At 38.2% G+C, this 18,817-nt stretch overlaps 1 protein-coding gene across 6 annotated transcripts in view; it reads right to left on the reverse strand.

The window, feature by feature from the left end:
- LOC126419850 (sodium/bile acid cotransporter 7-like) overlaps positions 1-16,005 on the reverse strand; it is a 30,000-nt gene extending 13,995 nt beyond the window's left edge. For 2 of the 6 annotated variants that reach the window (XR_007576008.1, XR_007576009.1), the window contains exons 1-6: positions 15,878-16,005; positions 15,563-15,782; positions 15,342-15,489; positions 15,017-15,263; positions 8,641-8,766; positions 1,633-1,906 (exon numbers count right to left, since the gene is read on the reverse strand). Coding sequence is in view for 4 of the 6 variants with exons in the window: in XM_050087104.1 (XP_049943061.1) it covers positions 1,749-1,906; positions 8,641-8,766; positions 15,017-15,263; positions 15,342-15,489; positions 15,563-15,782; positions 15,878-15,983 (1,005 nt within the window). In the remaining 2 variants the exon portion in view is untranslated. Of the gene's footprint in view, positions 1-1,519; positions 1,907-8,640; positions 8,767-15,016; positions 15,264-15,341; positions 15,490-15,562; positions 15,783-15,877 lie in introns of those variants that run through there. The other 4 variants (XM_050087106.1, XM_050087105.1, XM_050087104.1 and 1 more) reach the window with 4 other exon arrangements.
- Positions 16,006-18,817: the final 2,812 nt, after the last annotated feature.

Genomic DNA, 18,817 nt, shown 5'->3' on the forward strand with positions numbered 1-18,817 from the left:
TTCTCAGGAAATTACAAAAATCAGGGGAATCTCAGGGAATTCCACATTTTTAACCTAGCATGAAATTAAATTTTGTAAATCACAAATTTTAAAATACTTAATATCTCAAAGTGTGATAATTATATGGATATTACTCGATAGAAATCATCGATGTTTAAAAACTACTGTTAAACTACTGCCCGTGGCTGGTATATAGGTCAGCTGAGAAAAAAGAAAATTCATTGTTATGGTAGGCTCACCCCCCACCCCTCATCCCACCCCACCCATCTGCTGCTTGCCATTAATTTATCAGGAACTTCTTGACACCATTTTCCTCATCACGCCTGCAATTCTCAGGAAAATTTTTTTCCCAGTTTGAGAAGCCACCCTCCTAAGGTTAATAGGAACATGTTTGGGTAAACTGAAAGAAGAAATACATTGTATTTTTCAGAAGATAGAGTTTAAGAAACCAAATTTAATTCTTAAAAATGGAAAAAAAAATCAAGAGGCTCATACAAACCCAGCAAGAAAATTTTGAATTATTTGTTGCTCTCATTGTCCACTTATCATTATTTTGGCTAAATATATTACTTACTACTAGTGTTTCACAATTTAGATGCACAACATACTCTTACGACCTGATCTTTCCACTTTCACTTCCTTGTTAGTAGTGTATATTACACTTGCATTTTCCTATCTCAAAGAAACTAACCATAATTCCAATTTCATTTCTCATCTAATTAACCACAACTATTACATTCTTTTGAAAAAGTGAGATTTGTCCCGTAGGTGTGTGTGTCACTTCATTGCAAAGTACTGTGAAAATTGAGATTTTTTGAAAATATTTAGAAGTTGCAAATCACTGCTTCCTAAAAATAAAGTGTGTTATCACTCATTTCCCCCTCCAGAGTGTGTGGTACTTTCTTCCTTGTTTACCATTCACTCCTCAGGAAACTGTTCAATCTACGAAGTTCTACATCAATGTTCTAATACAATGATTGCTATCTCTCTCTCTCTCTCACACACACACACACACACACACACACACACACACACACACCATTTCTGGGAACTGAGAACCCACTGAGCACCTGTGCCTGGAGATGATGTAGGACTTCATCTGGTAGGACTTTATCCCACAGATAAAAGTAGCCAGCAGTCTACTTTCAAATAGGCTTGACTGCTGTTCACCACTCCCTTCTGTGGTGGTAGCAACTTATCCTAATTCAGATAGTTAGTGTGCTTGTTTAAGCAGTTTATAATGTCCATATCAAACCTTTCATTGTGGAAAGACTATGTGCAAGTAAAGGACCCTTATGCCGTTTTAAACCTGTATACTTAATGGCTACTCAACTCTAAATGTCTGGTTTTCATGGCCATGGTTCTAGCATTGAACTCTCTTAGGTTGTAATACTACGAAAGAAGTACTGTACTGATTCACCGTGAGTGTAGATAGGTCAGGTTATAGAACCGTAGCCACAAAAACCAGAGTTCTAGATTTGAATTAAAGTCTGGCATATAGTTTTAATCTACCATGAAGTACTTGGGACATTAAGCAGTTTATTATGTTTTTTAAGTTCTCTGAATTCTGTACAGTGACCAATATGAGCAACTAATTAGGTAATGTGGGAAAAAAGTTCAAAATTACTCAACTGAAACAACATTCTTATGGTTAATCATTTCTCCTGCGTCTTTCTGCGTGATGATGGAGGTAAATTTGCATCTTCATTGAATATATTCATCCAGATGCAACATGAGACTTCATTTTGTTACTTATCATGTCCAGAATCCCAATTCACCCAGTTTTTCATGTGCTGTCCAAGCAGTTCTCCCAGTATGATTTGACTTGGATAGTACAGCAACAATGGCAGTGATGCACTATAAAGGTGCCCGTAACCAGAGTACATTGTCCTTAGAATCGGAATTCCTGTAAAGAAGCATTTCAATATACAATTATTACATTTATAACACTATGAAAAACTAGTAAGTATTTTGTTAAAAAGGTTTACTGTATGACTAGAAAGGGAGATTAGGAATTAGCTTCCGGTCAGTGAAGCCAATTAGAGGCAGAGCACAGGCTCAGAATAGATAAGGATGGCAAAGAAAATCAGCCATGCTCTTTCGAAGGAACCATCCCAGCATTTGCCTTAAGCAACCACAGAAAACATAAATCAAAATCATTGGAGAGGGATGTGAAACTATGTTCAGTGACTTACCTGTTTATTTCTTCAGTAACAGCTCATCTGAAACTGGGTTGTAACTCTATGACTAGCTTTTTTTTAGTGTATCCAGCCTCTTCTCTCTTTTATCTGAATGTTCCATTGTACATCACTTTCATTTCTCTGTGTACAATACCTGCTAAACAGTAGCTTCTCTCACTGACCTGACACTTTTCCACTTGGGCTACTGCCACAATATCACACCTTTCATTCTATTCCCTCATATTAAATGAGTACTGTTTAAATGAATACTAACCTTGCCATCTCCCAGCTACTATATACTTTTTTAATAGGCCCTTTCTCTCATGAAAATGGTCACTATTTGTGTAAGTTCTAAATATGCTCTCTCTATACATTTCCAATGCCTACTGCTTCAACAACTTCTGTTCCAAAAGCTGAGACAGATTGTTTCCATTAATAGGTATATGAGATCTGTTCAAAAATTCTGGAACATTCATTATTTCGCAATCTATGGTGTGTTGGAGCAAAATCCAGTTGGCATTCCTGCACAAACCTGTGTTTAATGTGTAACTGTTTGTGAATTTCGAGATGGCAGAATAAGAGGAGCAATGCATCTGCATTAAATTTTGTGTGAAACTCAAGAAAATCTTTACAGAGACACAACAAATGATGCAGGAAGCCTATGGTGATGAGTGCTTAAAACATACTCATGTTACGAAAGGTTCATACGGCTTAAAAATGACCAGATGGAAGTTAAAGATAACCCTCATTCGGAACACCCTTTGACATCTACTGACAATGCTCATGTCAGGAATGTCAATGAAATTGTGCATGTCAATCGAAGACTGCCTGTCCAGCAGATTGCAGAAGAACATAATACTTCAGCTGGATCATGTCACGAAATCGAGACACAGCATCTTGGAAAGCATTGCGTTGCTGCCAACTTCACCCACAGCTCAAGGTGGGTCTATGTTATGATGTTGAGACCAAGGTTCAGTCTTCACAATGGGTTGGGAAAGGTTCTCCAAGACCCAAAAAGCTTGTCAGATCTGATCAAATGTCAAAGCCATGCTAACAGTTTTATTTTACATTGAAGGATTAGTTCTTCATGAATTCGTGCCGCAGGGACAAACTGTTAATCAATGGTATTATCGGGATGTGTTATGACATCTGCGAGAAAATGTGGCAAGGAAACAGCCTGAAATGTGGCGAGACAGTTCATGGCTCTTGCATCACAATAATGCACCTGCACATTAATCCCTGTTGGTGCGCGACTAATGCAACATAAAACGAAATAACTGTGCTGCTTCCTCCTCCTCTGCACTCTCCACACTTGGCAACTGCAGACCTGTTTTTTAATTTCCAATGTTGAAAACACCATTGAAAGGATGAAGATTTGCAACAATAGAAGAGATAAAGGAAAGTTCGCAGATGGCGTTTTGTGCGATCCAGCGAGAGGCATACCACAACTGCGTTGGGAGCAGTGTGTCAGTTGTGGAGGAGAGTATTTTGTAGGAGGCCATACACAATAAGTGAAAGATAACTGTAGAAAAATTTTGTAGACAAAGTTTTGGAATTTTTTGAACAGACTTCATATCTGCTGGTGTCACTCTGACTTCTCTTCTACTTGGTGGGTGTGCTATCTTGTCTGTTATTATCATGGGAAAGAGAGCATTTTGCATTGAAGCAAGACTATTTCTGAACTAATTCTGGTATTCTAATTTCCAATCTGAAGTTGGTATTTTTCTCTATGCTGTAGTTTGTTTGTGTTGCAACATTCAAGGTTGCCTTTCCTTAGTAATTTTTCAGAACTGTGTTCAACAGTTCAACTTCAACACTTCAGTGTATAACATCTCAACATTTTTTTTCTTTTATTAAAAAGTATAAGCAGTTCCACAATATATGTACTCAATAGAAAACAATTATGTCAAGAGTGGAATACCAATATAAACCTACTGAATATTATGAGAAGAAAATACGAAGGCATTACCTACAAACAAATCTGTGGTACGGCTATGGGCACCCACATGGCACCATCCTATGCTAACCTATTCATGGGCCACCTAGAGGAATCCTTCCTAAAAACACAGAATCCTAAACCCCTCACCTGGTTCAGATTTATTGATGACATATTTGCTATCTGGATTGAAGGTGAGGACACCTTATTCACATTCCTCCAGAACCTCAACAACTTCTCCCCCATTTGCAAAGCTACCTTCCTAGATGTTGACCTCCATCTCAGAGATGGCTACATCAGTACCTCCGTCCATATCAAACCTACTAACCACCAGCAATACCTCCACTTCGACAGCTGCCACCCATTCCATACCAAGAAGTCCTTTCCATACAGCCTAGCCACCCTTGCCTGTCGCATCTGCAGTGACGAGTAATCCCTCTCAAAATATACTGAGGGTCTCACTGAAAGCCTTCACTGACTGTAATTATCCTCCCATCACCTCTCAAAGTCCGACAGTCCAGCCACAGACGAGCATTCCACTCATAACTCAGTACCATCTGGGACTGGAGCAACTGAATTACATTCTCCGCCAGGGTTTCGATTACCTCTCGTCATGTCCTGAAATGAGAAATGTCCTGCCCAATATCCTTCCCACCCCTCCTACCGTGGTATTCTGCCGTCCACCAAATGTACACAATATACTCATCCATCCTTACACAACCCCTGCTCCCAATCCCTTACCTCATGGCTCATACCCCTGCAATGGACCTAGATGCAAGACCTGTCCTGTATATCCTCCTACCACCACCTACTCCAGTCCGGCCACTAACATCACCTATCCCATCAAAGACAGGGCTACCTGTGAAACCAGTCATGTGATTTACAAGCTAAGCTGCAACCACTGTGCTGCATTCTATGTAGGCATGGCAAAAAACAAGCTATCTGTCCGCATGAATAGCCACCAACAAACTGTGGCCAACAAACAAGTGGACCACCCTGTTGCTGAACACACTGCCAAACATGATATCCCTCATCTCAATGACTGCTTCACAGCCTGTGCCATATGGATCCTTCCCACCAACGCCAGCTTTCCTGAATTGCACAGGTGGGAACTTTCCCTGCAATACGTCCTACATTCCCGTAACCCTCCTGGCCTCAACCTTCGTTAGTCACTGCCCTCACCCATCCAGCCCCCTCCCTCTTCCCATTCCAGCACTAGACAGCCATCATTAATTTCTTTATCTCCTGCCCTCCATCTAAACTTCAATGCTTCATTGTGCACCAGTCCCACCATACTACCCCTCCCCCTCCCTGCCCCAGTCTCCTCCTTACCCCCACCCACTCCCCACTCCCATCATGCACTGGTACTGCTGCTCACAGTGTGGTTTCAGTTCTCTGAGACTGCAGACGTGTGTGCAAGTTGTGTTTGTGTGAGTGTGTGTGTGTATGTGTGTCTACTGCTGACGAAGGCCTTAATGGCCAAAAGCTATAATTGTGTGAATCTTTTTGTTGTGTCTATCGCAACTCCGCTATATGGTGAGTGGCAACTTTCCTTTTCTGGTATTATTATATCTATAAAGGAGGATTCATCCAAAAGCTGAAACATTATCAGTATTGTTTATGTGCCAGCCAAAGAATTAGCAGCTCAACTATTCATTCTGTTCATCCATGAGACTTACAAACCACTAGATACAGGCAGAGTCGCACAGGTAGATTGCTTGTTCCTTGACTTCTGGAAGGCATAAGACCATTACTTTTCACAATATGTATACATGACCTAGCAGATAATGTCAGTTTGCAGATGATGCTGTTGTATACAGAGAAGACATAAACCTCGAAAGTTGTAGCATATGCAGGACAACCTGCAGAGTATCAACACTTGGTGCAGGGAGTGGCAATTGGCCCTGAACATGAACAAATGTAACATACTGTGAATATATACACAGGAAGACCCTTTATTGTATGATTACAAAACTGCATAACAATTGATGGAAGCATTATGCATAGGGAGTGATCTGAAGTGGAACAACCACACAAAATTAACTGCAAGTAAAGCAGATGCCGGGCTGAGATTCACTGGAAGAATCCTCAGGAAATATAGACCATCAATAAAGTAAGTAGCTTATAAAACACTAGTTCAACCAATACTTGAATACTGTTTGTCAGTATGGGATCCATACCAGACAAGACTGATAATACAGAAGATTCAAAGAAGAGCAGTACATGTCATTATAAATTTATTTAGTAAGAGTGAAAGTGTCACAGAGATGCTCAGCCAACCCCAGTGACAGGTGCTGCAAGAGAGGCATTCTGCATTGTGGTATGGCCTACTGTTAAAGTTCTGAGAGTGTGTGTTTCTAGAAGTCACCCAATATATTGTTTCCTCCTATGTATATCTCATGGAAAGGGCGATCAAGATAAAATTAAAGAGATTCAAGCCTACATGGAGCTTACCAGCAACCTTTCATCTCGCAAACAATATGCATCTGGGTCAGGAAAAAGAGGGAAGTCACAGTGGTATACAAAGTAAACTCACCACATGCCATAAGGTGCCTTGCAGAGTACAGATGTAGATTCTGTGATTTGTTAGCATTAGCAGTCGTGGTTATAATGTTCTAGTAAATCAGTCATTAATTTTATATTCATCACTTCAATGTATATTTTCCTGTTGAGCAAGGGAACATACTTAGGACTGTGCTTGGAGCTGTCATGAAACAATCGCAATTTGTATGGACTGTTAAGAATCTCTTGCCAATTTGCTAATGCCTTTATTTTCATGGCAATAAACAAAGTGATTTTCTTCAGAACAAAATCTAAAACATCTGTTCCCATTTTAGAAAATATGAAACCTAGCAGAATTGTAGAGTTCCTCCTGCAGCATTGAGGCCAACAACTCAGTTGTTTGCCTGAAGACAGTTTGTTCACTTCATCCTGTGGATAGGCAACACCATTAAAAACTGGAACTGGCAGTTACTCAGAGTGTGGGATGGTTCATATTGCAGATGCATTACTGTAATAAGAGAGAAAATGATAGTTTGTCTCGCTAACACTTATAGAACTAACAAGCCAAAAGTAAAAGTCATTTATAGGATCCTGGGAACACCTGAGTGCATATACTTGTATCCTCCTTTTGTCCGGCCATGAAGCATTTTCTCATAGTTGTGACACACAATATGCTAAAGTCCAGTGACACACAATATGCTAAGTCCATTGTCTTGGTCGCCAAGAGCAACTGCAAAATAAGATTTATAGGTACACTTTATATTCAGCTTTTGCAGACAGTGACCAACATCTAAGCATTACAGAAGGCATCAGACATTTACATAATTATTTATCTCTCAGAATTCATAATCAGCGATGTTTATTTTCCTCTGACAACACAATCAAAGGACAATGATACACGAAAACAGTTTAAAGCTGTATAAAATTCAGATTTTGCTGTACTTCATGTGGCTAACTTGATCATATGCATCATGTTTTAAGGATGAATGCAAATCAAGGCACCTTTTGAAACATTATACATCAAACAACTTACACTAAAATACATTTGCAATAAAATGGCACTGTACAGCCTCTGAAGGAAAAACTATGAATCATTCCACAGCGTTATAAGCAACAACTGAAAGTTTCACACTTCATCACAATTACAGCAAATAAACATAGCCAGTGACACATTTGATATCAGTGCTAAAGCAATTTCTAGAAATAGTTCAAAAATCTCATGCAACAGGAAATGAAGGAACAAATTAGTCAGTGCTATACTTGATAGTACATAACAATAAAGTTGAACACTGAAAATGCATGAAATATTGTTCAGGTAAATACCTCCTGTAATAAGTAAATTGCAGAAGCTTCACGTTACCTTTGTCTGGAACAACATAACCATGCATCCATGCATAATTCAGAATCTGAATAATTTTTACACCTCCCTCACAAACATGCCTCTTACCATAAGCTGACATTATTTCTTTATTGCATATACTGCCCTTCATCAACACCAAACCAAAAATACTTTGGTACTTTATTTAAAGCTTGCCCTATGTAATAACAGAAAAAAATGTGGATTAACGACAAGAAAATCAAATAAAAAAATGTCTGACATCGAGATATGACACATATGATGTCTCCACATGCCACAGTTATGGAAATTATGTCAAGGCTGACAGAAACACATAAATGAATATTACAGTAGATCTAGATTTTCTGGAAAACAAATGCATGAGTACTTGAAAGTAAGGCTATACAAAGAAATTAATGTTCATTTCACAGATAAAAAAAAATGTCAAGGGAAAGGCCTTCTCAAATGCTTCTTTCTTTCAAGACACTGTTTCCCTCTATTACTCTTTAGAGTGAACAGAAATTTTGACGTAGCAATGCTTGAAATATTTCAGTCAGCCTTTGCATTTTTTTAAGCAGATACCTGGAGCAAAATATATAAAAAAGAAAGAAAAATTGAGTAATATTTACAAAACATTTTTAGGAGTGCCTTCATGCGTCAAATTAAACATAACTACAATGGCTCACCAAGGGAGAGAGACTTGTGTGTTGAACAGAACATAATTGCCTTTGTGTCCTGTAGTGAAAACTTTGATGGCAGATATCTGGTTGTCCAAAAAATGAGAAGTAGCAATGTCATTTGTAGAATTACCACTGCAACAGCATGAAACTAATTTAATGTATTCTATTAGTAGGAAACACATCAATTTCAACATTTTGCACATACATCAAAATAAATTTCAAAATACCATATGAGCATTATAATACGCACATGGCTGAAGAAAAGTCTTATACCAATTCATTTTATTTATTTGTTTATAACAACAAAAACAATCAATTATTGATAAAATTATTTAATTGGATAGATAAAAAAAATCTACTCACCAAGCGGCGGCAGAACGTACACATTAAAGACTGTTGTGATTGCCAAGCTTTCAGAGTCAGTGGCTCCTTCTTCAGGGTTGAAGGTGAAGGAAGAGGAAAAATGATGAAGCAGAAGGACTGGAGAGATCTAGGAAAAGGGGTAGATTTAGGGAAAGTTGCCCACAACCGCAGGTCAAGGGAGACTTACTGTACAGGATGAGAAGTACGGTAAGTCTCCCATGATCTGCTGTTCTGGGTGACTTTCCCAAAATCTACCCATTTTCCTAGACCTCTCCAGTCCTTTTTCTTCACTCTTCTTCCTTCCCCTTCAACCCTTCTGTCTGAAGAAGGAGCCACTGGCTCCGAAAGCTTGCCAGTCACAACATTTTATGTGTGTGTTCTGCCACCGCTTGGTGAGTAGATTTTTTTTATCTATCCAATTAAATAAGTTGAATATAATAGAGGGAAACATTCCACGTGGGAAAAATATATTTAAAAACACAGATGATGTGACTTACCAAACGAAAGTGCTGGCAGGTCGATAGACACACAAACATACACACGAAATTCAAGCTTTCGCAACAGTTTGCTGCGAAAGCTTGAATTTCGTGTGTATGTTTGTGTTTGTTTGTGTGTGTATCGACCTGCCAGCACTTTCGTTCGGTAAGTCACATCGTCTGTGTTTTTAGATACAATTAAATAAGTTTATTTATTTGTTTGTTTTCAAGAATATAAGAGTTCAAGAAATGCATTAATTGCAGTCTGCAAACACTTACTGAAGGAAGTGATACATAAAACAACTTTATGCACACAAAAAGTTACTGTCAGTGTTTAATAAAAAAAACTTCTGCTGTTGATACAGGTGATCACTTCACAAAATTGGTGATATCTAACAAGAAAGCATACCCAATACTTCCTTACAGGCAATTTGTCATATGGAATAACGGTAACAGTTAGCCCATTTAGTCACACACAAGAAACATGGTGTTCGCAGAGAACAGTTGGATGTCTGCAGTGTGTACGTCGCATCCATGAACCATTCAAATGTCATACTCCCTTGGTATTGATAATGAACTACTGAAACTACTGACTACATAGATATAGATTTCAGAATCATTTTGTTTCTAGCACCAGAGTACAGCTCTAGGAATATGTATTCCATCTTCAGCCAAAATTAAAGGATGCATCATACAGACATGCACACACACTTGAAAGTGCTGACAGAAACCCACAAAGGCTACCGCCAGGTGGTGCAGTGTAAAACAATGTGCAGAAATGTTTCAGTTTTGCCAAGTTATAATAATACGTAAGGAATGCGTACAGTGTGAAATTCCAGGGATGTAGCCATTAAAAACTGCAGAGAATTGATAATATGCCTTCTGTAGACAGACAGCGTTTTGTATTGCATACACATTTTTGTATCTCTTGCTTATAAACTGTCTCATTTAATTCCACTTTATTTTATTTTCAATCTGTATAGTGATCCTGTTTCAATGCTAGCCCACAGTCACACTTTAGTGCAGAATACTAATAATTTGCTATACTGACCAATAACTGTCACTTGGTGCATGAATGAAAGTTTATTTACTTTGAAAACCAGTTTGTATTAAAGAACTGTCCACAGCACAGTCACCAATAATTCAAGGCAAAATCATCTGCAAAGTTCAAGTAATGTCACTAAGTTTTGCACCACAGAAACTGTCCAATAGCTCTAGTAGACAGACACAAGCAGGAAAAATACCATAAGCAACGAATAATTCTGTGGTGATATGTCTTACCTGTGGTAAGACGTGACTGCCCATCCCCTTGTGGCTTACAAAATGTTCATCTCATTCGCTGTTGGCAAGATGCAACCTCTTGGGCGAGTGACTGCCCCTCCCCAGCCCCCCCCCCCCCCCTCGCCCCTGCATATATAGTTCTGGTGCTGTGGTATTTATAATGCTGCCAGATACTTAATTTCCCCTCCCCCTCTGGGTTCACATAAAGGGCTACAATGACAGTTTCAACAACACAAAATGATGGTTAGTTCAGGATAATGGCATGGAGGTGGTTTGGTGATAAGTTTCAAAGCTGACAGGAGTCACTGTAGCACCAGTGTGTGCAGAAAGACACTAGTTGCTGATATTATAAATGGTTTATCAGAATCTGGATAACAAAATAGTTTCCAGTGTGTTAATGTCAATTTGGCTATCTGAATCTTCTGAGAAATACTATGCTTGCTTGCTACTGCATACAGCTGCTAAATGGCCTCCTTTGGCACAACACTCGTGGTTTGCACTATGGAAACATCTCTTATGTTGGTCATCTGAAAGAAAAAACATTAAGTGCACAAACTGCTGGCTGCCTTTGATGTGTCCTGCTACATGGCAAGTTCCAGTTTGCTGCCAAGATGGTAGTAATGTTTGCTTGGTAGGTGCTTATAGCTGGCTGAAAATGATCATTGCCTTTACACTGTACTATTATTTGAAATGCCCACAAATGACAAACTTTTTGATGCATACTATTTTTCTAATTTTTGAGATTGCTCTATTTGTGCCTCAGCCTGTTAAATGAGAGTTACAATGCCTGAGCTATTTGCAACACTTATTTGAGCAAAGGGTCTAGTAATCTGAATTCCTTTTGGTGAAGTTCTCTATCTGGCACATGGTGTACTATGATATTCCACTTAGAGAATCCATATATGATGTCTGACATCTATCGCACTGAAATGAGAATTTGTGATCTAAACCGTGAAGATCCATTAACCAGCTTTTGTAGTATAAATTGCCTTTTTCCGAATACAAATAATGTACAAGACTCCATACTGATTGTCACTTGGTATAGCAATGAGACTCTTTTCACTTTGGAAACTAGTTCACAAGCAAGAGTTGTCATCAACACAATCACCAATAAGGTAAGTAAAGACCCTGAATGAAGTAAAGGTAGCGTAGCACAGTTTGTCATTGTAGAAGCACTTCGATTGACTATTACATACGCAGTGTGCAGGTGTAGTATCATAAGTGACATTATGCCCTGGCAACATTTTTTATTCACAGTACAAGTTGACTGACCATGTCCATGGGACAGTCCATGGTGTACTAAATCACCACATGACTTCCTTTATGACTGTAGGGTGTGGGTAACAGTGTTTTTCTTGTTTATCAAAACTGGTGTTAACGGTATTTTTTAAGAAAGTTTGGACTGTGATGTTAGTTGCTGGTGATAATGTTGGTCTGTGATTGGTAGGTATCATGGAGTTCATTTTACCTGAGGTTAGGTTTTCTGTATTAGTCATATAAGCAAGTTTTGGCTTTGTGGTACTGCAGACAGGTCAACTAATAATGTTGATACTGCCTTTGTTAATTTTCACAATTTTTGGTAGAGTGTATTGGTCTCGCCTTTTGATTTTGCTTGTGCTGTTTTACTATTTTGGTATCAGTTGAGCTACAAAAGTCAACTGATGTTGAAGAAACAGCCTTTCATTAGTTTTCATGAATTTTTGTGTGTGTACTGGTCCCACATTTTGGCTTTTTGCACTGTTATACATTGTACACTTTTTATATCGTATTGGCCTTTCAATTTTGTTTATGTCAATGTTGCATTTTGTATATTTTACTGTGCCCCCCCCCCCCCCCCGACAAAGTGGAGGAAACTTGCCTATTACAGCCTCTACAAACCATACATCTTGTCAGTCTTGGGCAACAAATTAAGCAAAGATTTTCCCATGTTTTTCAGCAATGAACCTTCAGTAACTTCCTCATAGTTCTAAATAATGAAACTGGATTTGCTACTCACACCTTAAGTTAGGCAGAGTCGAAAGTGGCTTTCTATTTTGTTGCAGTTTACTTTTATTTTAAATGGACTTCACCATAAATGACTGTGTTTGGATGGGGAGAAATATAAAACGTATATATTCTGACATTGCTCTCAGAATCTTCATATTCACAAGGGCCTTCGATGGTTCAACGTAATGTATAATTAGCCAAATATTGGGGAGCATGACTCATAATGTAAGGACGTTACAGTGTAAGCAGGAAGTATATGAAAAAACTATTGTTTGAGTGGAGTCCACTTATTACTGTAGAGAATGAAGAAGGGCAAGAATACTTCTACAAAAGTCAAAACTTGTCCATTATATGTACAAAACTTTCTTGTATATCTAAATTTTTAAATAAACTAAGAGAATCGATAAGATTTTAGGGCCAGACTACCTTTTCTGTCTACCTCATCTATTTAAAACATGTAACCTACATATAGGACATAGCTTTGACTAAATTAGAAGAATCCCTCAATATTTTTTCCCCGTTTGGTGCTGGAATCCTAAGACTGAAAGTGCTTTAAGAATACTATAGATCTGCTTCAATATTTGGCCTTAAAAAAAACATATGGCTCACTGCCAGGTATAAGATATTTGACGTTATGCCACTTACCCATAACTGGTATCAACAATACCAGTTTAGCTATATAGCTCAACTTTAAGGACCAATTTGGTATTGTCATTGTGTGTGTAAACAGGAAATTTTCTATGTAGCATACCATTGGAGACCTTATAATTGTAATTAACTAGTGCATGAACTATAGATTATGACATCCATTGAACAAAATATGAAACAGTAAAATTTACGTCAGTTTGGTAACAACGTAGTTACAACCCCCCCCCCCCCCCCTTTTAGTGTTCTATGGTTAAGCAGTTTGCGTATCAGTCGTTAGTAGATTCTGGTGTGGTCACACTCCACCTTTAACACCAACAAAAGACTAGGCCCAATGGAAGGGTGTGATTCCACCTGTCTGCTTTGACCCATGACGTAAGGGTGTTGTGGTGTGTGGTGTCATTAAGGCACGGTGTTTGTGAGTTGGTTGTGTTTGTAGATGTGTCTTGTTGTGTTTCATGGTGCCCTCTGGTGGTGGTGGTGGTGGTGTGTGTGTGTGTGTGTGTGTGTGTGTGTGTGTGTGTGTGTGTGTGTGTGTGCTGTTGTATTTGGTTCACTTGAGCCTTGGTGCTAGATGTGTGAAGTTGTTGGCAGTGCTTGTGATTCCAAACAGAAGGTTTGGAAGTTTTTTCAATGAGTTATCAATTTTTGTTGTTTGTGTGTTTGGCATTTTTGTTTGGTGTTATTGGTTTGTTGTTTGTAGCGTGGGAAGATGTTCAATTTGTGCCTGTGTGAGTTGGGGAGGGAGTTGTGCTGGCCAAACTAGTTTGCAGTGCCGGAATTTGTTGGTGGTAAGTAATTTTTTTTTTTTCTCTTGTTGTGATATTTTGTGTATTTATGGTGTACCGAATGTGTTTTAATTTATATAGGGATGTTTGGTTTGTGGATTTTTGAGGTTATGGTTTTGGTTTTATTTTTCATAGTTTTAGGTGTTTTGGTGTCAGTAGTTGTGGTTGACCTATATAGGTCACCGGAAATGCCTGATTACCATTTCCGTAGTTGTAGGTGTTGGTGTTTTGGTATTGTCACCTGTGGTTGACCTATATAAGTCAAGGGAAGTGTCCGATTCCTGCAGATTATGTTGGTGTAGCAGAATGTTGAATTTTTTTTTTTTTTTTTTTTTTACTATTATATTTAGCTCGTCCTCACCCTAAGACCCTCAAGATGCTTAAAATTACTGTTTCTGCCATAGTGAAGAAGTCAGGGTCAAAGCAGACTGGTGGAATCGGACACTTCCGTAATCCCAAAGATTATGACTCAAGAATGTAGACAGCATGACATATGGAAGATTTTATTGGTCTGGGGAGCATGCTCGGATAGCCTAAGTGATAAGGCAACTGTTCACGATAAGTGGGAACTCCAGGTGCGGGTAAAAATTACATACTGGAACCCCCTTTTAATTTTTTTCAACACAGCACGGACATGAACATTAGGCTTGGCTACTGGTCAATTTGTTACCAAAACCAGATCTGATTCGCATTCACTGGCTTAGCCAACTCAAACCCAAACTGTCACCTTCCAACGTAACCTAGAACTCGGTTGTGCTCAATCAGAATCGGCGTGGAGGGGGTGGGGGCATCTAAAACATAACTGTAGCCTTAGGTTTGCACCTTTTGTGCAGTGTGGCTTACCTGAGAAAACTGAAACTAGTACATTAATGGGCTGTAATTCTACATCTAGATGTGACATAAATATGTCACAAAAGGTTATAAACACAGTCATCAGTAACGCCAACTGTCTAATCTTCAATGCAATACTGTGTTGCAGTCTCATTCCGGTTACTTTGCGAACAATTTGCCCAACAAGCAGTGGTATGCCCACAGTGAGAATTAGGTCATGCAATGATTTGACAGGTGAAACCACTGCTGCTGATCTTATCTGTAACAATGAAATAAGAATAACACAAACCACTGTTATACAAAAAGAAGGTACGAATGCCCACCGAAGAAAACATACCAGTATCAACAATATAAGTGGCGTCGTTATCATTCCAAGAAGTGCACCTACAATACAGTTTACTATTGCAGCTGCCTCGTTGCCGTCTGCACAAATAGTAGCCACGACGGATGACGATGAGACAGGCATACTGCTAGAAATGATAAAACTTCACTGGAAACATTAAGCTGCCTCGAGCGGCCTCTGTATACTCCATTACTGGAAATACAAATGCAAAGTACCCTTTCATAATCCAATCATCCACACCAGTTGGCGCAAGAACAACAGTCAAAAGTTTGACGAAGAGTGGAGTAAATAAAAGTGAAAAACACTGGGTGACGAAATGTAAATCATACTGTTTGGCAGCAGTCAACAGATTATCGGTTGGAAGAGTTAAGCCACTTAAAAGAAATACGATTGGTACTGTTCCATACTTCGCGCTGGTGTCGGGCCACGGTAAACCTTAAAAAAAAACATAATAATAGCGAACAAACAGCACTATAATTTCTGGCAGTCTAAAGAACACAGCATGTTAGCTAATAGAAATATTAACCAACCGCCGTCAGCAGTTAAATGGGGTACGATTTCAGCAATGAAAATAACTACTAAAACAGCGATAAGAAACCAGTATTTCAAAATTTTTCTGCTTCTTGCCATCACCATACAATAAGTAAATACAAACACATCAACGATACACATAACGAGCTTCGGTCAAAGACGTATGAAGTATCGATGTGATATCGATATTAAGCGAGCTGTACATACGACTGGCGATGATTCCACATTGTTTCCGCAAAGAAAGCGGTAATTCGGTTTCTTTTTATTGTTACCCGTCCGCAACGACGATGTTATTTAAGTAGCAACGTCGCCAGACAGTACAGTTAGAGAAGCAAAGGTAGACATTGAAACTTCTTTTCCGTCTTGACTGCAAAATGTTTATTCATATGACCGGTTTCGGTTCCTCTAGAACCATCTTCAGATCTGTAACGATAATGATACTAATTTACCATTTCACGAATGCAAGTCTTTTTCACCCTATCTAATCAACATCAAATGTACCACAACATACCTGATATTTCGGTTACAGGAGTAACCCATCCAAATACAGCAACTTCCACATTCTGCATCACATAAAATTGGTTGGCAGAATGCACGCCATTTACATTAATTATAACACTATTACCGACAGGTGGCGCCTGTTGCATTTGTTACATTACATATGCACATACTGTATTCAGTAGATTTTTATTGTAATTAACTTTAATCTCTAAAAATACTTAATTAAAGCAGACCATGGAGGAAATCAAGATATATAAATCGCTCTTTGTTTTTAGATCGTATAAAAATGATAATTTTATTGTGTTCTTTAATTTTGATAAGTACAGGTTTTAACCCTGACATCCTCAGATTTTAATTAAGTATTTTTAGAGATAAAAGTTGATTACAAAAATCTACTGAATACAGAATGTGCATATACAATGTAACAAATGTACCAGACGCCACCTATCCGTAATAGCGTTATAATTAATATAAATGATGTGCATTCTACTAACCAATTTTATGTGATGCAGGATGTGAAAGTTGCTGTATTTGGACGGGTTACTCCTGTAACCGAAATATTAGGTACATGCTGGTACATTTTATGTTCATTAGGTAGAGTGAAAGAGGCTTGCATTCTTGAAATGGTAAATTAGTACCATTATCATTACAGATATGGAGATGATTGTAGAGTAACCGAAACCGGTCATATGAATAAACATTTTGCAATCAAGACAGATTAAAAGTTACATTGTAAAATCATTGATTGTGGCTATCCTATCAGATCTTATGTCTGTTTTTGCAAAGGCAGACATATTAGCAATGAGAATACTAACAGAACAACGCACACCATAGGTAACATTCAGTCGTGGGATGCCAATCCACACTAGACATAACAGAACGGAGGGAACTCTCAGGTGACGTTCACACTGGATGGATCATCTAAATGAAGTCAATTCATTTAGCCCAATACCCAAAGGCGAAAGTGAGGTTATGAGATACCATCTGTGACGTAAAACGTTGGAATACATCGTCGGAATTAAGGAACTAGCAACTATAAAGTTAATTAATGGCCAAAACAAACTTTATAACAGACGTTGTGGGCCAATTTTATATGCTAAATTGCTGAAAAAGGAAATAAAGTTACAAAAATATCAGCATTTATTTACTAGCAAAAAATAGACTTAAGAGTACATGAAACAGTACAGCATGTATAGGGGAATATGTAAAGTCTGCTTACCTGATTCATTACTTTCTTTTGCCAAACACATTTTTCTCCTTCAATAAAGCTGGCCTTTTGACCTAATAAAAAGTTATTTACAAAAAATTGCTTCATAATTTTGTGTTTTTATTTACACACAGTGTAGTTGTCAGTTCTGTTCAGATGTTGTAAAATCTAGATCATTTATCGTTTTCTGAGGAATTATATCTCAACAATCGCAATTTCTCACAACGTTTGGTAATAACTATAACTTGCGCGAGCAAGGCAAAAATAGGTTAACTTCCGAAGTCAGCAGACAACGACTTAGTTTTCTGCAGTAACGCCAACGACGACATTTCCATCCTGAGAAACCATCACGGAAAAGTCCTGTTTCGTACCATTCCGTCCAATTGACGACCTGTGGGGATTTCGCCATTTGTAATGCTTTGCGGAATATTTTGAAGTGATTTTCTGTTTCTATCCATCAAGTATGAATGAACCTTAACATCCCATGTGATTCCAATGACCACTCATACTGGTTATTCTCCAGTGCTCATACTATAAACTAACGAAAAATATACCAAAATTTAAATCAAGTGCAGTATTTATGTAATATAAATTAAAAATGTTATTGTATTATTACATCAAGTTTTTATTGAGATAATTTGAAGTAGTATCCTGTACAGTTCATTACTGAGTAGTTAATAAAAGTGGAGTTAATAGGCTTATCCTTAGATAATTGCAGCTATAAGAATTGTAAGATAGCATGATACTTGAATTTAAGATTTCGAAACAGATAATCTTATTTCGATCTGAATTTCTGTAATTTTTACTTTTGTGTAGGACTATACAAATTATTAGTTAAGTGGTGTGTCTTCATCCTGCAAAAGACTGCAACAAAAGAAATGATGTGAAGAAAACAATGCAGAATGGGCTCCAGTTAAACAGGACTTATACTTTATAATTCATACCAAGCATGGAATGCTGAAACGATACACACAAGTTATGAATGCATAAATGTTTTGTATAATCGAAATTGGAATGGTCTTATCATTAACAAAGCAAAGTGTTGTGACAACATAGAACCTGCACTTTAGATTACTACACCCCCGCTCATAAATTAAGGATAATGCTGATACATGGTGAAACAATGCTCTGGTGGGTGGTATGCGGGTTTAAATCACCTCAGGGTATGACCATGCGGTGCATTTGTCCTGCGGTTGTCGCTCAGTGGCGCTGACAGCAGTCCACATATGCA

The sequence above is a fragment of the Schistocerca serialis genome, chromosome 9 (genome assembly GCF_023864345.2).
Source record: "Schistocerca serialis cubense isolate TAMUIC-IGC-003099 chromosome 9, iqSchSeri2.2, whole genome shotgun sequence".
Lineage (NCBI taxonomy): Eukaryota > Metazoa > Arthropoda > Insecta > Orthoptera > Acrididae > Schistocerca > Schistocerca serialis.